The sequence below is a fragment of the Berghia stephanieae genome, chromosome 11 (assembly GCF_034508935.2).
Source record: "Berghia stephanieae isolate SIO BIC M18660-M18661 chromosome 11, UCSD_Bste_1.3, whole genome shotgun sequence".
NCBI lineage: Eukaryota > Metazoa > Mollusca > Gastropoda > Nudibranchia > Aeolidiidae > Berghia > Berghia stephanieae.
This window is the reverse complement of record NC_088370.1, coordinates 33943613-33966149: the sequence shown is the minus strand read 5'-3', so window position 1 is coordinate 33966149 and position 22537 is coordinate 33943613. Positions and strand designations below refer to the sequence as shown.

Sequence of the window (22537 nt, the reverse complement as noted above, 5' to 3'; positions counted from 1 at the left end):
GTCATAAATGTATTTTTAGCTTGACCTATTTATTCCTATTAGAGGCGACAAAAGAGGTGTTATATTATACGATTCTTTCATTCATTTCTTTGTATTTATTAAACGAGTTATTTTTATCTTGCCCAATACCACAACGAGCTTGCGAGTATGTGTTTTTGCACGATGAAAATAAAACGAGTTTAATAAATACAAAGAAATCAAAGAATACGTTTATTCTACCCCTCCAAGTAAGATTGTTAAATATTTTGTAACCAAATGGCATGGTATTAGTACTTTTATTCACCAAAATTTGTATCTTTCTACTTCTGCTTGAATTACAATTTGACCCAAAACTAAAAACGTTGGATTTGTATTCATGCGCATGAAAAGATTATTTTTCATTAACACCATCTGTCTTTGACACATAATTTCACACCAATAAAATGTGCGAAAATATTCTAAAATGGTTTAAATAGTCCCTGGTTTGAGAGTTTGTTTATTTTAAATGGAAAAAGGAGGGTCATTTTAATCAATCGATATTTGAAGGACTCAATTTTGGCCCAAATTTTAGAACTTTTTTTCTCAGAGTACGACAGAATTTATATTTGTATAGATGGAACGAACTTGACGTCACTCAGCTCTTTGTTATTGTTTTTTTTTAGACAGCCAATTTTATTAGTTCTCACTAAATTATATCAATCATGTTAGATTACACACGCATAAGGTTACACATCACTTCGGCTGGTGGATGTTGTGAGTTTTTCAACTAAACGCATAGCATTGAATGAAGTTTGACTCCCTGTTATCCTTGTTTTTGACTTTCGACATCCGGATTCTATCAATCAGACTAAAGATAGTATGCGCTTGGCTAAGAAGCTCACAATAATGCCATCCGGAACTATAACGGACCAAAACACAAAACTAGGTGAACTTTTTAGTCTGGTTAATACAATTTATTGAGAATTTGATTCAATAGTCTGATATCACGTCTCCCAGCAACGGCGGCAATCGTGGTTCTAAACAAAGAAAATCAGTACTTCTTATTTTTCATGCTGGCTAGAAGTTTTCATATGCCTTTTGATCCGAATGTGTAAAATTCAAAGCAAAGCAAGATCATATTTTTAATGTTTTTTTCCCCTCTGGATACGCTTTTATGCTTGTCGGAGAAATATTTCATATGGGCATCCGCCATTGTTCCGATAGTTTAGAGCCAGTGTTACTAAGTTACCATGCGTCATTACGAGGGAAGTGACGTTACGACTATTGAAGCGTATTGCTCGTAAACGTGGATGGATTAAAAAAAAAAACAATAACAAAGACCTGAGTGACGTCATCTTCATTCTATCTATAAACGTTTAAGGTCACATAATATGTTTGTGTGTTGGTACAGTTGGCATGGCAGACGGATGTGGTGAGAATTTTACTGAAACGCATTTGAAATATTAAAAAAAAGACATGCTATAAAAAAGTTATGTTTATAAAATGAATTTATATCCGTCAACATATGAGCTCATTGCCACCTATACGCTTGAAATATTATACTTTCTGTCATGTACAGCAATTTGTGTGTGTGTGTGTGTGTGTGTGTGTGTGTGTGTTTGTGTGTGTGTGTGTCTGTGTGTGTTTGTGTGTGTTACTGAACAGTGCATATTTATAGTGCACAGTGGCCACCGCCTATCAACACACCTCGAAATATCCCTCTTTGCATGAAATAACCTGTTACTCTTGTATAACATGGAAAATACTCCTCTGATATATAGATAGAATGCGCTTGGCTAAGAAGCTCATAACATTGCCATCCGGAAATATAACGGACCAACACACAAAACTGTGTGTATCCATGAACGTTTATAGTCGGGTTAATACAGTTCAGTGAGCACTACTCATAAACGCGGATGACGTCATCTTCGAACTATCTATACGCTTGAAATATTATACTTTCTGTCATGTACAGCAGTGTGTGTGTGTGTGTGTGTGTGTGTGTGTGTGTGTGTGTGTGTCTGTGTGTATTGCGTGTGTTACCGAACAGTGCATATTTATAGTGCAAAGTGGCCCCCCGCTTATCAAACTTCCTCGAAATATCCCTCTCTGCATGAAATTACCTGTTACTCTTGTATAACATTGAAAATACTTCTCGAATATGTAGATAGTATGCGCTTGGCTAAGAAACTCACAACGCTGACACCTTAAAATTTTCTTTCTTTTTGTTTTGTTTTGTTTTGTTTTATTTATAAATAATCAACAGCGCCCCATAACCCTGTGTAATTTCACTCTCAAGAAGCAAACTCTTAAGCGGATACTACTGTAGTAAGAAGAAATGAAACAAGGTTGGATTAGCACTAACTTTTATTCTACCGTGCTCTGGAAAAACCCATATTTAAAAATTTGGCCAGAAAACTCGTCCTTCAAATATCGATCGATTTAAATGACCTTCATCTTGGCAAAAACTCTCAAACCTGGGACTTCGCGAAGTCCCAGGTTTGAGAGTTTTTGCCAAGATGAGGGTCATTTAAATCGATCGATATTTGAAGGACGAGTTTTCTGGCCAAATTTTTAAATATGGGTTTTTGCAGAGTAAGACAATATGGGTGTAACATTGTATCACGGGTATGGGGATTGAAAATAATATTACATGTAAATTATAATGGGGGCGATCTTTATTCATGTTTTCGTCCAACCAAGTCATTTATTAATAATAGGATTTGTTGCTGTTCAACGATTGGATTTTTCTTATAACAAATGTAAACACGCTGCTTTGTTTATGCAAGTTATCAACATACCCATGTGTCAAGCTGATCAAAATTACCAATTGTTATGTTCTTCTTCTTTTAGGTTCCATGCCTGGTCCAGGCTTCGGATACTGCATGAATTATCTCTCTCCATTCCTCCCTGTCTCTTGCTTTTTCAAACAGCTCTTGGATTGTTAGGTTGGTGAAGCCCTTCAGTTGGTCTATGAGTGTTTTTCTTTGTCTCCCCCGGGCGCGTTTACCAGGTATTTTTCCACAACTTGCCAGGTATTCATTCCTATCTTTCCTTACTATGTGTCCGAAAAAGGATAGTTGTCGATCCACTATTAAGTGCATTAGTTTCCTTTGTTGGTATAATTGTTATGTTAGGTACTTCTAAAAATGTGAACACTATGTGGTTCACTTTGAGCACATTTTGCAATGAGACCAATGCTCTAGAGCTTAGGTAAATTACTCACAACATTCCGCCAGCCGGATATAGCGTGCCAACACACACACACAACTGGGTGTAACCATGACCGTTTCTCGTATGATGGGTAAAATTTAGTGAGAACTACTCATAAAAATCACTGGCTAAAATCAATAACAAAAAGCTGTGAGACGTTCATTTCGTTCCAACTATAGATAGAATGCGCTTGGCCAAGGAGTTCACAACATTGCCATCCGGAAGTATAACGGACCAACACACAAACTCTGTGTAACCATGAACTTTTATAGTCTGGTTAATACAGTTTAGTGAGAACAACTCACAAACGCGGGTGGCAAAAACATAACAAAGGCCTGAGTGACGTCATCTGCATACTATCTATAGATAGTTCAAAGATGACGTCACTCAGGTCTTTGTTATTGTTTTTTGCCATCCGCGTTTATGAGTAATGCTCACTGAATTGTATTAACCTGACTATAAACGTTCATGGATACACACAGTTTTGTGTGTTGGTCCGTTATTTTTCCGGGTGGCAATATTATGAGCTTCTTAGCCAAGCGCATACTATCTATAAATTGACGTCCCTCGGCTCTTTGTTTTTGTTTTTGACAGCCATTTTGGCGATTAGTTCTCACTAAATTATAGATAGTATGCGCTTGGCTAAGAAGCTCATAACATTGCCATCCGGAAGTATAACGGACCAACACACAAAACTGTGTGTAACTTTGAACGTTTATAGTCTGGTTAATTCAGCTCAGTGAGAATTACTCATAAACATGGATGGCAAAAAGCAATTACAAAGACATGAGTGACGTCATCTTCGAACTATCTATATCCGATGGCGGATGTTGTGAGTCAATCACCTATAAGCAAAGCATCAATGGGAACACATATAAAAGCACTCAAACAACACACTACACGATACCTAGTGTGTTCACATGAGGGAATTGAGTGACAATTCTAGATTATATTCGATTGGATGGATGTGTTTTTTGTTACAAGTTGCCTTTGATCAAAAGAAGACCAAACCAAGTTTTGACTTGTAGAAAAGATCGGAGGAAGATCTTCCTTATAGATAGAACGAAGTTGACGTCACTCAGGTCTTTGTTATTGTATTTTTGCCAGCCACGTTTATGAGTACTTCTCATTAAACTGTATGAACCAGACTATAAAAGTTAATGGTTACATGGTAGAGTTTTGTGTGTTGGTAGGTTCTACTTCCGGATGGCAATATTATGAGCTTCTTAGCCAAGCGCATACTATCTATAAGCACTCAAACAACACACTACACGATACCTATTGTGTTCACATGATAGAATTGAGTGACAATTCTAGATTGTATTCGATTGGATGGATGTGTTTTTTGTTACAAGTTGCCTTTGATCAAATGAAGACCAAACCAAGTTTTGACTTGTAGAAAAGATCGGAGGAAGATCTTCCTTATAGATAGAACGAAGTTGACGTCTTTGTTATTGTTTTTTTTTTTGCCATCCACGCTTATGAGTACTTCTCACTTAACTGTATGAACCAGACTATAAAAGTAAATGATTACATAAAGTTTTGTGTGTTGGTCTGTTATACTTCCGGATGGCAATGTTATGAGCTTCTTAGCCAAGCGCTACTATCTATAGATAGAATGCGCTTGGCCAAGGAGTTCACAACATTGCCATCCGGAAGTATAACGGACCAACACACAAACTCTGTGTAACCATGAACTTTTATAGTCTGGTTAATACAGTTTAGTGAGAACAACTCACAAACGCGGATGGCAAAAACAATAACAAAGGCCTGAGTGACGTCATCTTCGAACTATCTATACAGGCGCCATTCAGGGAAGACCCACGATCGTCCATCAAATGTCATGGCTTATAATATTATATAATCATTATTGTTTTCTTTGGAAAATTGTGAGTTGTTGACATAATATTGTTATTTTAATTCTCATTCTATGGGAAGAAGCAAGGATGATTGAATTGGGTAAGTTTTTGATAGATAAATAAACGAGAAGTGGAAGGACTTCCGTAGTTTCACAGCACGCCGAATGGATTTATATTTATTGTCGGGGGAGACTCTCAACACCCCCCCCCCCTTTGACCTTATGAAATACTTCTCCAACGAGCATAAAAGTGTATCCAGAGAAGAAAAAACATTATAAATCTGATCATGTTTTGACTGTTATACATTCTGATCACATGACACGTGAAAAAGGTTCGAGCCAGCATGGAGAATAAAAAGTACCGATTTTCTTTATTTAGAACCAAACTGCTGGTTGCTGGGCGACGTGACATCTGGCTATTGAATCCTATTTAAAAGCAAATAGAAAGAAAAATACCCCCCCCCCCCCAAAAAAAAAGAAGATATAGAAGGAACGAAATAGAAGTCACTCAGCTATCTGTTGATTTTAGACAGCCCTTTTAATAACAATCTTGTCCCCATTAAGACGCGCATCGTGACAAGTAGAAAATCTGCAACGATATTTAAAAAAATAAAAGCCGAGCGCCATTGTGCTGAAAGACAATGGCGAAAATCACTCCTGACAGTTGACAAAGAAATTTATCAAAATCACAACAAAAACATAAAACATAAGATCAAAGAAGCAAAGTCGCCTTAGTACAACACTTTGATCAAGTATTGTCGCACTTCAAAGGCGTTATTTTCCATCAGCAACTCATTGTCTGGAAAGTCTACTACAAATTCTAAATCCACATATCCTACTACGTCGGTTCTAGCGGGAGATATTCCTGAACTATTCGGAAATTTCTTTCGGGAAAAGGTAGCTTCAATTAGAAAGAAACTAGATAGCAATTCATACGAAACACTTGACTTTTAGACATGCGAAGGCGATGCCTTGTTTTCTTCATTCACTCCTGTTACAGAGGATGAAGTCAAAGAAATAATCAAATCCTCACCTCCAAAGACATGGATTCTTGACCCAAAACCAACATCGTTACTCATTTCTCATATTGATATCCTTTTGCCCTTTATAACTTAAATCAGAAACGAATCTCTGTCTACAGGGATTGTACCACATTCTTTTAAGCATAAAATTGTTACCCCCTTGCTAAAAAAGGAAATCTATCTCCAGAAGAGCTGAAAAATGTTCGTCCCGTTTCCAATTTGCCCTTTCTCTCTAAAATACTTGAAAAAGTGGTTAAAAATATTTACTTAGATATAATCTCTACGAAACTTATCAATCTGCCTACAGGCAAGACCACAATACCGAAACTGCCCACTTAAAATTAATAATGATCTTCTTCGTGCTGCTGATGCTGGAAAATTCTCCATCTTAGCGCTGTTAGGTCTTAGCGCAGCCTTTGACACCATAGATCACTTCATATTAATTACACGTTTGTCGAAGACATTTGGAGTATCAGGTAACGCCTTAGAATGGTTTAAGTCTTACATTGACAGGCGTACACAATCAATCCGGATAGACATCAAATCTAACCCACAAACTTTAAATTATTGAGTACCCCAAGGTTCCGTTTTAGGTCCGCTCCTTTATACTCTCTATACACAACCATTGAGAGGAATAATAAGAAAACATGAGGTCAGCTACCATTTATGTACGCTGACGACACCCAGGTGTATAGCTCTGTCTATCCGTTTGAATTAGATTCGTTAATTAAAAACCTGGAAATTTGTATAGAAGATGTGAAAAACTGGATAACAATAAACAGGCTCAAAATGAACGAAGAAAAAACGGAAGTTCTTTTGTGTGATCCTAAAAAATTAATAAAAAGTTACCGGTATAAAATTTTTATTACAATTGAAAACGAAAATGTCCATTTTACTGACAGAGCTAGAAATCTGGGTGTTTACTTTGACTCGACCCTTTCCATGCATGGCCATATCAATAATTTATGTAAGACTTTATACGCCGAGCTCAGAAGAATTTCACAATTGACTAATTATTTAGATCAAAAACCTGTTCAAACCCTCATTTCTTCCTTGATGTTTTCTAGACTTGATTACTGTAACATGCTCATGTATTCTATTCAAAATAATGTCCTCAGCAAACTGCAGCACATTTAAAATCAAGCAGCAAAATTAGTTTTGAAAAGGAAAAAAAACGTGACCATGTCACACCTTTGTTTTGGACTTTAAATTGGCTCCCTGTTAGATTTAGGATTACATATAAAATTGCTGTAATATGCTATAACCACATTTATGAAACTTCTCCTGCCCATATATCAGATTTGATAAATGTTTACACTCCCTCACGCTCTTTAAGATCCAACTCTCATTCACGATTATGCGTTCCTAAAAAAATGATCTAAGACCTATGCTGATCGTGCATTTATTCATGCTGCTCCCGCTGTCTGGAATTCTTTACCATTCAGTGTTAGGAGCGGGGTTGTGGATTCCCAGTCATCTTTTAAAAAGAAATTAAAATCTCATCTTATGAGAAGCTCACTAAATTAAATAAAACATCGTTTTAATAAGATATACATTTGTTACATTAGAATTCCCATGACACAATATTATAATCTCCCTTCATCTTCCATTATTGTTAAATGTGTGAAATTTTGCGGAAAATTCTGAAAATGGCTGGTAAGGAAAGGGTTAATGTAATAGTTAAAAAACGGTTACAATTGGATTCAATAGTCTGATGTCACGTCGTCCAGCAACGGCGGCCATAGTGGTTCTAAACAAAGAAAATCGGTACTTTTTATTTTTCATGCTGGCTAGAACTTTTCATATGTCTTGTGATCAGAATGTTTAAAAGTCAAAACATGATCAGATTTATAATGGCTTCTCCTCTGAATACGCTTTAATGCCCGTCGGAGAAATATTTCTTAAGGGCGTCCGCCATTGTTCCGTTAGTTTAGAGCCAGTTACTAAGTTACCATGCGTCATTACGAAGGAAGTGACGTTATGACTGTTGAAGCGTATTATAAATTTGGGACCTCGGTATGTTGAGAAACTACAATAGGTTACGCCAAATCAAATAACATGTCTTGAAAACAATTTTAGTAAAAGGTTCATTATATGGAACCGGAGTTGTCTCCGGTTTCTATAGCTCGAAAATGACAATAAGAATTGCTTGCTAACTTTTGGATAGGGCGCTAGTAAAGTACTTTTCTTCCTTTTTGACTGGCGCTGATATAACCTAAATGTGTTGCAAACGCCGTAAGACCCTTAAAAACAATCAAACACATTACTAAGAAATTATAGGGTTTTTCCACGCGATGGGTGGGATAATATAATAATAATATATAATCTTTGTTGTCCAAACAAACAAACAAACAAACAAACAAAAAGATCGCAATTTGTCATTTGGTTTTCAATGTTTGAAATAAAAGATACATTACATGGATAGACAAAAATACATTTATAAAATTATAACATATAAACATCAAAATGATAAATGATATAAATATCTAACTGAAGATGACGTTTCATAACAGTTTCAAAAACCCAAACATAATCTATCTTACTCACACGTACACCTCCACACACCCCTACACAGACACACTCACAGACACACACACACACACACACACACGCGCGCATACACAGAGGCAGGAGCATAAAATCTTGTAAAGTTGTAGAGGTATAGATAGTATGCGCTTGGCTATGAAACTGACAACATTGCCATCCGGAAGTACCTATAGATAGTATGCGTGGATGGATAAAAACAATAACAAAGACCCGAGTCAACTTCGTTCTATCTATACTTTTCGAGTGCCATACTGTTAATAATATTTTGTTATTATCCACCTGTCCATCAGCGGACAAGATGTTCAAAACCGAAGACAAGGCCTACAAGTGTTCTCTGAGTCAGGAGACTTTGGCCAAAGCCATGAAGGAATTGAATGAGACACCGGATACAAGAATCTACGAGGTCAAATGCCTGAGGTCAAGGGTCATGGACGTGCCTGGTAAGTCATCTTTTTGTAGTCTTATACTTAGGTGGGTTGGGGGGGGGGGGGGGGCAGCCCGTGGCGTGGCATGCTTACAGTAACAACAAGAGATGGAAGTGAGTGGAAAAGTGCCAGAAGACAATAGAGAATAAAGATTTTTTCGCGGCGGTGATGGGGTTTGAACCCGCGACCTTATTAGCACGACAACTCCGCCTGGCCGGTTAGAGCGTGACTCTACCGTATGAGCTATCCACGAACCAAAAAATTCGTTTCGAACTCAGGTCATTCATTACTAGAGCCTTCTATCACCGACTACTGGAGACCGCAGGTCCAACACACACACAACCAACGCGAAGTATTTACCCAGCAGTTAAGCTTAATAGCCAATGTTCTCAACACACTAACTTCGGAACAACGGCGGACGCCCTTATGTAATACTTCTCCGACGAGGATAAAAGTGTATCCAGAGGAGAAAAACATTAAAAAACTGATCATGCTTTGACTTATATACATTTTGATCACATGGCATGCGAAAAATTTCTAGCCAGCATGAAGGATAAAAAGTACCAATTTTATATTTGTTTAGAACCAAGCTGCTGGTTGCTCTAGGCGGACGTGACATCAGACTGTTGAATCCTATTACGAGCTTGATTTTACATTGTCGTAATGGACAACATTTTGCGTTGATTTGAGAGTATTTCCTTTGCAACACTTTGCTCATAACAATTTGGTTATCAGACCTGCAGATAAGTGCACTTAGGGTCAAATCCATCCCTACATAACACCGTTTAAACACGATGGGTTCTGGGTGGGGTTCCTGACCTCCCATAGTGGACAGGGAGGTACATACTGTGTCTTCTATCCCCCTATGCCTATTTTCCAACATACTTTCTGTCATTGTCTTGGAATGAGATTACTTGGTTTTGTCCTGGCCGGATACCCTGGCAGGGAGGGAAACAGTCAAATGTATAGTTAGTTTTGGGGATGATATTTTTTCCCTTGTAAATCATCTCTCTATTGTGCATTGTATTATGTTTTTGCTATGTATTATATATGATTTGTAAACATTTGAGTCTTAGTGGGGACGTGTGCTTGTGTCTGGATGAGACTTTTGGTGATCTTAAACTAAGTACACTGATAGTGTGCTCTTGGAATCTACATCTGTTCCCTATTTGAACCAATTCTCATTTATCTTACTTTTTCTTGGGTACTTTAATTGTAATTCTATAGCTTTTTACTATCCCATTTTCTTCCTTTTTACTGGCGCTGATATGACCTTAATGTGTTGCAAGCGCCGTAAAAACCATTAAAAACAAACAAAAACATAAAGGCGATGGGTTACATATTTTCTTTCTTTCTTTAAAAAAAAAAATTAAATTCAGGTCTAAAACCCCGCACTGACGTCAACTTCCTGCTTCCGTTCCTGCGCGTCAAGAAGTTCGAGCAAGAGAGAACGTTCCAACACATCCAGAGTTACTACGGATGGAAAAGGGAACACGGTTACATCTTTGACGACCTCAAACCGTCTCGGATCCGACAGCCGTTGGACACCAACATGTGTGAAGTCCTCAGAGGCAGAGACAAGCAGGGATGCAGGATTTTCTTGTTTCGAGCAGGTAAAAAAGAGAAATTAAAAAAAAAAGAAAACATCTTCTATTTTAAGTTTAAAGTTTTTATCAAAATCAGACCTGCCAACTTGAAAATCTAAAAATTCATATTTTATTTTTGAGATAAAGAGGATCGAGGATCACTCCGCAGTTTGTATGGTTTTAACAAGATATGAAGTGAGTAGAAAAGTGCCAGAAGACAATAGAGAATAAAAATTTTTTTTTTTTCCGCGGCGGTGGTGGGGTTTGAACCTGCGACCTTATTGGTACGACAACTCCGCCTGGCAGGTGAGAGCGTGGCTCTACCGTGTGAGCTATCCACGAACACAAAAATATTCGTTTCAAACCCAAAGTCATTTCTAGATCCCTCTCTCACCCACTTCTTGAGACCGCCGATTCGTTCACCACCATCGCGAAGTAATTTTGACCAGCAGTTAAGCTTAATAGCCAATATTCTCATCACAAACACATAACATAGAAACGATTGAGACATTGAGTATGCTCCGGTGTATGGGGTGAATTTTTAATTCAGAAAAGTGAGTGGAGCAGGCACTAATGTTGGTAACAACAAGATATGAAGTGAGTAGAAAAGTGCCAGAAGACAATAGAGAATAAATTTTTTTTTTTTTTTTTCCCGCGGCGGTGGTGGGGTTTGAACCTGCGACCTTATTGGTACGACAACTCCGCCTGGCAGGTGAGAGCGTGGCTCTACCGTGTGAGCTATCCACGAACACAAAAATATTCGTTTCAAACCCAAAGTCATTTCTAGATCCCTCTCTCACCCACTTCTTGAGACCGCCGATTCGTTCACCACCATCGCGAAGTAATTTTGACCAGCAGTTAAGCTTAATAGCCAATATTCTCATCACAAACATATAACATAGAAACGATTGAGACATTGAGTATGCTCCGGTGTATGGGGTGAATTTTTAATTCAGAAAAGTGAGTGGAGCAGGCACTAATGTTGGTAACAACAAGATATGAAGTGAGTAGAAAAGTGCCAGAAGACAATAGAGAATAAATTTTTTTTTTTCCCGCGGCGGTGGTGGGGTTTGAACCTGCGACCTTATTGGTACGACAACTCCGCCTGGCAGGTGAGAGCGTGGCTCTACCGTGTAGCTATCCACGAACACAAAAATATTCGTTTCAAACCCAAAGTCATTTCTAGATCCCTCTCTCACCCACTTCTTGAGATCGCCGATTCGTTCACCACCATCGCGAAGTAATTTTGACCAGCAGTTAAGCTTAATAGCCAATATTCTCATTACAAACATATAACATAGAAACGATTGAGACATTGAGTATGCTCCGGTGTATGGGGTGAATTTTTAATTCAGAAAAGTGAGTGGAGCAGGCACTAATGTTGGTAACAACAAGATATGAAGTGAGTAGAAAAGTGCCAGAAGACAATAGAGAATAAAAAATTTTTTTTTCCGCGGCGGTGGTGGGGTTTGAACCTGCGACCTTATTGGTACGACAACTCCGCCTGGCAGGTGAGAGCGTGGCTCTACCGTGTGAGCTATCCACGAACACAAAAATATTCGTTTCAAACCCAAAGTCATTTCTAGATCCCTCTCTCACCCACTTCTTGAGATCGCCGATTCGTTCACCACCATCGCGAAGTAATTTTGACCAGCCGTTAAGCTTAATAGCCAATATTCTCATCACAAACATATAACATAGAAACGATTGAGACATTGAGTATGCTCCGGTGTATGGGGTGAATTTTTAATTCAGAAAAGTGAGTGGAACAGGCACTAATGTTGGTAACAACAAGATATGAAGTGAGTAGAAAAGTGCCAGAAGACAATAGAGAATAAAAAAATTTTTTTTTTTTCCGCGGCGGTGGTGGGGTTTGAACCTGCGACCTTATTGGTACGACAACTCCGCCTGGCAGGTGAGAGCGTGGCTCTACCGTGTGAGCTATCCACGAACACAAAAATATTCGTTTCAAACCCAAAGTCATTTCTAGATCCCTCTCTCACCCACTTCTTGAGATCGCCGATTCGTTCACCACCATCGCGAAGTAATTTTGACCAGCAGTTAAGCTTAATAGCCAATATTCTCATCACAAACATATAACATAGAAACGATTGAGACATTGAGTATGCTCCGGTGTATGGGGTGAATTTTTAATTCAGAAAAGTGAGTGGAGCAGGCACTAATGTTGGTAACAACAAGATATGAAGTGAGTAGAAAAGTGCCAGAAGACAATAGAGAATAAAAATTTTTTTTTTTTTCCGCGGCGTTGGTGGGGTTTGAACCTGCGACCTTATGGGTACGACAACTCCGCCTGGCAGGTGAGAGCGTGGCTCTACCGTGTGAGCTATCCACGAACACAAAAATATTCGTTTCAAACCCAAAGTCATTTCTAGATCCCTCTCTCACCCACTTCTTGAGATCGCCGATTCGTTCACCACCATCGCGAAGTAATTTTGACCAGCAGTTAAGCTTAATAGCCAATATTCTCATCACAAACATATAACATAGAAACGATTGAGACATTGAGTATGCTCCGGTGTATGGGGTGAATTTTTAATTCAGAAAAGTGAGTGGAGCAGGCACTAATGTTGGTAACAACAAGATATGAAGTGAGTAGAAAAGTGCCAGAAGACAATAGAGAATAAAAAATTTTTTTTGTATGGTTTTACATTGTAAACTTTTAAAAACACTACACATAATACTAATAAAAATTACAGAGATTAATTTTTTTATTTAAAAAATGTGTCAAAAAGTTCTTGGAATCTACATCTCTTAAACCTATGTCGCTATAGTTAACAATTTACCCTCAAAAGGATTTTATAACACTTCAAAATCCTTAAAATTATGTAGTCTGACCATCAACTTTCATTTTCAATAAGTTAAAATGACTTAGAGATGTTCATGAAGTTATGAAATTGTAGCCAATTTTTCGCAGTTCTACGAATTGTTCGTATTATAGGCAGGTCTGGATAAGTATGTAGATTCTTAAAGTAAGAAATAACTATTACTTTCAAATCATTTTAACATTAAAACCTTCATTGGGCATCTGATTCACCCTGACATAATACCGTATTGACATCGTGGGTCACACATCTTGGCAGAGGTCATTGTAAACATGGTAGTAACAATGGAATATTTGCTTTAAAATTTTTAATTTGACTCACTGTATCAAAGAGTACATTATTTTCTCTCTCTCTCTCTCTCTCTCTCTCTCTCTCTCTCTCGCTCTCTCTCTCTCTCCCTCTCTCTCTCTCTCTCTCCCTCTCTCTCTCTCTCTATCTTTCTCTCTCTTTCTCTCTCTCTCTGTCTCTCTCTCTCTCTTTATACTACTACTACTACTACTACTACTACTACTACTACTACTACTACTACTACTACTACTACTACTACTACTACTACTACTACTACTACTACTACTATCACCGTCATTGCCATCATCATCATCATCATCATCATCATCATCATCATCATCATCATCATCATCATCACCACCACCACAACCACCACCACTATTATAAACTATATTCTTATTGAACTCCAACAGAAAACTGGGATGTGGATCGCTTTTCCATCACAGAATTACTCAAACTATTTTCCGTGATCCTGATGAATCTGAAAGAAGTGAGTCAAGCCGTAACTTTTGTAAACTCATAGCCTGGCTCTTACGTTCGGCTGTGTGTGGTCTTCTGGTCATGACACTCGCTTTCGGATCGGAAGGTCCTGGGCTCGAGCCTCGCTTGATACATAGTTGAGTCCTTGGAAAAGGCTCTTCACTCATATTCTCGTCGTACTCAGGTGTAAAATGAGTACTTGACCGTCAACAGCGTTGTCTTTGTCGGAAAAAAAATTGTAATTTATCGCCAACCATTCGTCATGTCTCGTTCTACATGTTACGTGTTGCTGTTGGACAGGGACCCCTTGTAAAGCGCTTTGAGCATGTTTAGTGGATATGGCGCTATATAAATGCTCTATTTACGTCACAACACAAGACGACGAACACCAAAAGAAAGTAAACAGTAAGCTGTATTCAATAGGACAATCATAAGGACCATTTGTTTGCTTTTGTTTGCTTTCGCACTACTAACAAAACCTCAGTTTACAGTTTATTTTGCGGGTGGTTGGATGGAGCATCACCCTTGAATCATATACCTATGATGTTCGCATGGGTGTACGATCCGATAGTGATGTCGTTTCTTCTTCTCTTTACTAGCCTATCCTGCTTCTTTGGTTTGTGATTGTATTTTTGACAGGGGATATTTTTTTTCTGTAAATCTTCTGCCTGTTTGTTCTTGGTTATTTATAATTAAGCTTATGATATCTTTAGGTTATGATTTTGATTTACATTTGTACTATTTTTGTTATATTGCTTGTTTTTTTTTGTTTCAGCGGTCTCTCATATAACCTCATTTGTGTTGGAAGAGACCTAAAGCAACAATCAAACAAACAGTCTATTTTGGTGATCGTCACCTTCTTTTTGTGCCATAATAATTTGGTCATTGTCAGGCTATAGGTTAACGAAGGCTACGGTCAAACACATACATTATATCTGGGTGGGGTCATTTGTCCTCCATTCTGGGTGGGGTTCTTCTGGCTTGTGCTCTTGAGCACGTTGTCGGTCAGCTGTCTCCACGAATCACGATCCTCTGCGGTGCGCATGAAATCTGTGTTGCTTTTTAAATCACATTTGGCCATTCTTAGGTTATTTAGATATGTCATTCTTTGTCTTCCTTTAGCTCTGTTTCCTTCGATCATCCCAGATGTTACCAACTTTTCTATTCCGTCTCTTCTCCACACATGTCCCAGAAACCGTAACTGCCTCTTTCTGATGGTATCTATCAATATTCTTCCCTTTCTCACCTTCTCCAACACTTCCTCGTTCTGTCCATGATAGCCTCAACATTCTTCTATACACCCACATCTCAAATGCCTCTAACCTCCTCGTACACTATGTCAAGCGTTCACGTTTCACAACCGCACACTGACTTCTCATAGTGGGTAGGGAGGTGCTTACTGCTTCTTCTACCCCCCATATATCTGTTTTCCAACTTGCTTTCTTTCTTTGCCTTGGAATGAGATTACTTGATTTTGTTCTGGTCCTGGCCAGATGCCCTGCCTGGGCTGAGAGAGAAACAGTCAAATGTATAGTTAGTTTTGGGAGATTATATTTTCTTTCTTGTAAATAATTTCTCTGTTATGCCTTATGTTCTATTTATATGATATATGATTTGTAAAACATTTGGGTGTATTCCTCTTAGTGGGGACCTGTGCTTGTGTCTAGATGAGACTTTTAGGTGATTTCAAACTATGTACTTTGATAGTGTGCTCTTGGAATCTACATCTGTTTCCTATTTGTTCCCAATTCCCCTTTTGTCTTATTCTCTCTTGGATGCTTTAATTGTAATACTAGAACTTTTCACTATCCCATTTTCTTCCTTTTTACTGGCGCTGATATGACCTTAATACGTTGCAAGCGCCGTAAAACCCTTAAAAACAAACATAAAACACATGTCCCAGAAACTGTAACTACCTCTTTCTGATGGTATCGATCAATATTCTTCCCTTTCTCACCTTCTCCAACACTTCCTCGTTCGTATACCTGTCTGTCCATGATAGCCTCACTCAACATTCTTATATACATCCACATCTCAAATGCCTCTAACCTCCTCGTACATTCTTTGTCAAGCTTCCACGTTTTATAACCGCACATCATCATCATCTTCTTCTTCCAAGTCTGTGCCAGACATCGGTGATCATGGTACGCAATTCATCTCTCTGATCAGATAACCTCAGAAAACTAATATTACTTTTCTCTTTCATTGTCAGCCAGCTGTTCAAACTATTCAAATATGTTTTTCTTGGTCTACCTTTACTCTTTTTGCCTTCTATCTTTCCTGTGAGAGCAAGATGTTCAATACATTTATGTCGATTTAGGTGCCATAAAATTGCATTTGTCTTTTTCTTATTGTACGAATTAATAACCTTTTAGTTTCAGCTTGCTCTAATACTTCTTCATTAGTTTTCTTCTCTGTCCACGCGATTCTTAACATCCTTCTAAGAAACCACATTTCTGCTGCCTCCAGTTTCTTTCTAATGTCTTCTGTAATTGTCCAGCTTTCACAGCCATATAATAATACTGACCATACGTAGGCCTTCGAAACTCTATGCTTGGTTGTCATTCAGATATTGTGGTTTTTGAAAATTAGACTCATTTTATTAAAACCGCACATAATAGATTGCTATTCTCTCAGGAAGAAGAGACTCAGGTCCATGGGATACACTATGTCCTGGACATGAGGAAGCTGACATGGCATCAAGCCTGTACGTGGACCCCGCATGTGGCCAAGTTCACCGTCAGAATGATTCAGGTATGGATAGAATGAAGTTGACATCACTCGGGTCTTTGTTATTGTTTTTTTTTGCTATCCACGTTTATGAGTAATTCTCACTTAACTGCATTATCTAGACGATAAAAGTTCATGGTCACACAGAGTTTTGTGTGTTGGTCCGTTATACTTCCAGATGACAATTTTGTGAGCTTCTTAGCCAAGCGCATACTATCTATAGTGTGAATGGAATGACGTTGACGTCATACAGCTTATGTTAATGTTTTTAGACCGCCACTTGGGTGATTAGTTCTCACTAACTAAATGAATTAAATCAGATTCTAAACGTAATAGGTTTCAATTAGTTTTGTGTTGATGGAATGCCTGATCTGGCGCACAGATGTGAGTATTTTCATGCAAGGACATGGTATAATATATTATAAATGGTGCTATATTTTAGGATAAAATACTCAAATATTTTTGCGTCGGTGGCTTGAATGTACTTTGTTCATTTTGTGACAAAGTTCAAGCCATGTTAAAGGTAATCAGTGATCAGTTTGGTGAAATGATATCACAACTCTAGCATGAGTTTGTTCCTGTGTAATTTTGCGTTTTTTTCTCTACATGAAATCATGATATTTTCCCTATGAAATCATGATTTTTTCCCTATGAAATCATAATTATTTCCCCCCACGAGAGCATGCATTCAACAGCGATAATTGGGACAAGCTTTATACATCCGTGGACCGGGCAATCCTCCCCACGGATTTTGGAGGAAAAGTGGAACCCTACCGTAACATTGTAAGGTTATGCGTTTAGTGGCATGGCACTCGCCTTCAGACCGAAAGGTCCTGGGTTCGAGTCCCGAGTGCGCTTAGTTGGCGTTAAGTTCTAGGATAGACTCCAGTTTTGGTCGTGAATACATGGCTACACTCCGAGTTGAATTGGATGAAAATAAAACGTTGTTAAATATGTCTTGCTGGGGGAATAAATGAAATATTGTTAAGCGCATTGAGCATGATGAGTCAATGTAAGTTCGCTCTATTGATATTCATATCTATGTATTTATTAGCAACTGTACCCCTTTTAGACTGCATGAAGCATAATATATTCATGTCTTTCTAATAAAAGGTATTATTTACTTTCTCCTCCCACCCTTTCCACCACCATCTCCGACCCTCTCCAATTCCCTAGAACATCATCCCTCTACGCATGAAACGAGTCGACTACCTAGACGCTCCAAGATTCTTTGACGATGTCTTCAAAATCTTCAAACTTTTCTTGAATAAGAAAATCGCAGAAAGGGTAAATAAAGCATTGATCGAGTTGATAAAATCATGAGTTTGTTACTGTGAAATCAAGAGTTTTTTTCCTGTGTAATTTTGCGGTTTTTTCCATTGTGAAATCATGCTTTATTCCCCTATGAAATCATGATGTTTCCTCCACGAAAGCATGCATTCATTGCTATAAAATCATGCGTTAGTTAATGTGAAATCATGTATTCATCGCACTTGCACCAATAATGATGAGAAATTTTGGTTATGGAAAAGTCATTTGAGCTTAGTATCACTTTGAAATTGAAACAGTGTCGCAAGTGTGGTAATATTTAAAAAAAAACAAACAAACAGACAAACAAACAACCAATAATTAATTCCGTGTTATTTTCTCCACCCAGGTCCACTTCAACTACGGCAATTGGGACAAGTTTTATTCATCCGTGGACAGGGCAATCCTCCCCACGGATATTGGAGGAGAAGTGGAGCCCTACAGTAACAAGGTAAGGCGACGTGGTCCTGGGTTCGAGTCCCGAGTGCGCGTAGTTGAGTCCTTGGGAAAAAGCTCTTTACTCACATTCTCACACCGTACTCAGGTGTAGAACGAGTACCTGGCTGTTAAACGCGTTGTCTATGTCCCCCAAAATGAAAATATCGCCTAACAGGCGTATTGTCTCATCCTATATAGTAGGTGTTGCAGTTGGCTAAGGACCTCATATAAAGCGATTTGAGCACGTTTAACGGATATCCCGTTATATACAAAAGCTCAAGTGATTTGGGGGGGGGGGGGGGGGGGGGGGGGGGGGGGGATAGGAGCTGGTGGTAGGATCTTTCATCTCATTAAATTTGTACTACCGTGTTCTGACTGATATAACGTAGCTCTTTTTTCTTCAAAATTATAAGTATCTATTAGGATGGCACCGAATTTATCTACTATGTGGTCTTGTGGTATGGCACATGCTTTCGGATCGGAAGATCCTGGGTTCGAGCCTCGCTCTGCGCATAGTTGAGTCCTTGGAAAAGGCTCTTTAATCACATTCTCTCACCGTACTCGTGGATAAAATGAGAATCTGGCCGTTAACAGCGTTGTCTCTGTCGGAAAACAATATAATATCGCCTAACAGGCGTCATGTCTCATTCACATGTTACGTGTTGCTGTTGGCCAGGGGCCCTTTGTAAAGCTCTTTGAAGACATTTAGTGGATATTGCGTTATATAAAAGCTAAATTTATTTATTTATTTATCTAATAGACTCCAATCTGGAATATGCATTTGTTAACGTTATCCATCTCCTTACCAACCATAGGAAAATCGTCCCATTCGTTACGATCCAATCAGCACTTTTATCATTCAGATTTCTTTTGTAAATCACACAATTTAAAGACACATGTTTTATTATAGCTATAAAATCGTGACACTGTCGTGTAGAGTTCATTTTGCTGGTCAATATTATGTATAAAATGTATTTGTTGCTTTTCTGTTTGAGTAAGAAAACAATATTTTTGTGTTAGGTGGATCTGAAATTTTGGGGAAAATTCTAAAAATGGCTGGTATAAGGAAAGGGTGAAGAGTAATATGGAAGTGGTAAGGCCGTATTTTCATTTACAATCACTGTAATAATCATCTAAATAGTAAGGTGTTTTTACAGGGCAAGGGTCTTTTGGCTTCCTATGATGGGCAAGAGGTTACTTCTGTGATTTCTATACCCAATAATATCTGTTTTACAACTTGTTTTCTGTCCTTGTCTTGGAAAGAGATTAACTTGGTTTTGTCCTTTCCCTTGTAGCAGTCATTGACTGGGAGGGGAAACAGTCAAATGTATAGATGAAGTTTTCGGAAATGATTTTATACCTTAATAATAATAATAATAATAATAATAATAATAATAATAATAATAATAATAATATAATAAATAATAATATAATAATGAAAATAATGATAATGATATTATTATTATTATTATTATTATTATTATTATTATTATTATTATTATTATTATTATTATTATTATTATTATTATTATTATTAATATTAACAATAATAAATAAATAAATATGTAAAATAAATGAATAAATGAATAAATGAATATATGTCACACAAAGGCAGGGCTCAAACCACGGACGTGCAGTGCCAAAAGCGAATGTCATTCCAAACCACAACTTAAATCTGAACTCATGCATTATCTCCCCTTGTCTTGATTTAATTTGTTTCAGGAGTGGAAAGAATCCCTCCTCAACTCCGAGCATTACTTCGAAGAAGACAACAAATATGGATTCCTTGAAATGGGCGTGGCCGACGAGAAGAGTGAGGTCAAACACGAGGATGCTGACCTCCACGGACTAGGGGGTGCCTATAAAAAGTTGGACATTTCGTGAAAACATTCCCTATTATCACCAGATTGAACTTGATCATAACCTTCTCAAACTCATAGCCTGACCTTAGCTTTCATAAATTCATAGCCTGCACGTAACCTTCATAAACTCATGACCTGACCTTAGCCTTCATAAACTCATAGCCTGACCGTAGCCTTCATTAACTCATAGCCTGACTGTAGCCTTCATAAATTCATAGCCTGACCTTAGTCTTCATAAATTCATAGCCTGACCGTAGCCTTCATAAATTCATAGCCTGACCTTAGTCTTCATAAATTCATAGCCTGACCTTAGTCTTCATAAATTCATGGCCTGACCTTAGTCTTCATAAATTCATAGCCTGACCTTAGTCTTCATAAATTCATAGCCTGACCTTAGTCTTCATAAATTCATAGCCTGACCGTAGCCTTCATAAATTCATAGCCTGACCTTAGCCTTCATAAACTCATAGCCTGACCTGAGCCTTCATAAACTCATAGCCTGACCGTAGCCTTCATAAACTCATAGCCTGACCGTAGCCTTCATAAACTCATAGCCTGACCGTAGCCTTCATAAACTCATAGCCTGACCTTAGTTAAAAACGTACCTTTTTAACAAATATTAAATATAAGATCTGAACATTAGAAATCCTGAAATGTTGTGACATAATTTTATATTTTTAATAGCCCTTGTATGTTTATTGGTTTTAAACAATCACAACTAATATTTCAACTTATAAGACAATTTCAATGTATCTATTTATATCACTGTTACTTGCGATATATTTTTCATTGTATTTTTATTATATATATATATATATATATATATATATATATATATATATATATATATATATATTTACTTGCATTGTATATATAGACATGTCGCTAATATTTATTTTTTGTTTCTTTTTCTTTCGAGATTTTATTGAAAAGCACGTAGAGCCCTTCAATAAACGGGAATAAGCTTTATATAAGGGCAATTCATTATTATTATTATTATTATTATTATTATTATTATTTATTATTATTATTGTTGTTGTTGTTGTTGTTGTTGTTGTTGTTGTTGTTGTTGTTGTTGTTGTTGTTGTTGTTGTTGTTGTTGTTGTGATTATTATTATTATTATTATTATTATTATTATTATTATTATTATTATTATTATACCTCTAAGTGTATACCCTCAGAGCGGGATCCTTTGCTTGTGTCTGCATGGGACTTTTAGTCAATATCAAAATATGCACACTGGGTGGGGTTCCTGGCCTCCCATAGTGGGCAGAGAGGTACTTGCAGTCTCTTCTATCCCCCTATATTTGTTTTCCAATTGCTTTCTGTCTTTGTCTTGGAATGAGATTATTTAGTTTTGTCCTGACCCAGGCCGGAGTCCTTGGCTGGGAGGGAAACAGTCGAATGTATAGTTATAGTTTTGGGAGATAATATATTTTTCCTTGTTAATCATCTCTGTCTTATGTAATGTTATTATTAATTTTAAACATATGATTTGTAAACATTTGAGTGTATTCCTCTTAGTGTGGACCTGTGCTTGTGTCCGGATGAGACTTTTAGGTGATCTCAAACTGAGTACTTTGATAGTGTGCTCTTGGAATCTACACCAGTTTCCTATTTGAACCAATTCCCCTTTGTCTTACTTTTTCTTGGATGCTTTATTTGTAATTCTAGAACTTTTTACTATCCCATTTTCTTCCTTTTTACTGGCGCTGATATAACCTAAATGTGTTGCACGCGCCTTAAAACCCTTAAAAACAAACGAACATACATTCCCTGGCATTTTTCTTTTTACGGGCACTGAAATGGTTATAAACGACTTACTAAAAGAATGTTATCCCTGTATTATTATAATTGTTAGAATCATTTTTTTTCAGAGATATGTTATGACTATTGGCCAATGGCCAAATAAACATTTGAATTTTGAACCTTGAAAAATCTTGAATCATATCGCATGAGCAGTAAACCCATAAAAACA

At 37.6% G+C, this 22537-nt stretch overlaps 1 protein-coding gene across 8 annotated transcripts; it reads left to right on the top strand.

Moving 5' to 3' along the window:
* The first annotated feature begins 2746 nt into the window (after window positions 1-2746).
* LOC144956700 (alpha-tocopherol transfer protein-like) lies at window positions 2747-21011 on the top strand. 8 transcript variants are annotated; one of them, XM_078887363.1, is made up of 9 exons: window positions 3156-3171; window positions 5113-5130; window positions 8889-9038; window positions 10403-10636; window positions 14154-14230; window positions 16858-16974; window positions 18127-18237; window positions 18608-18709; window positions 20419-21011. In XM_078887363.1, the coding sequence occupies exons 2-9, from the start codon at window positions 5118-5120 to the stop codon at window positions 20578-20580; spliced, it is 966 nt and encodes a 321-aa protein (XP_078743489.1). In that variant the 5' UTR covers window positions 3156-3171; window positions 5113-5117; the 3' UTR covers window positions 20581-21011. The 8 variants fall into 8 exon arrangements, with proteins under 8 accessions (XP_078743486.1, XP_078743487.1, XP_078743491.1 ...); XM_078887360.1 differs by lacking the exons at window positions 3156-3171; window positions 5113-5130 and adding an exon at window positions 2747-2906; XM_078887361.1 differs by lacking the exons at window positions 3156-3171; window positions 5113-5130 and adding an exon at window positions 2784-2971.
* The last annotated feature ends 1526 nt before the right edge of the window (window positions 21012-22537 follow it).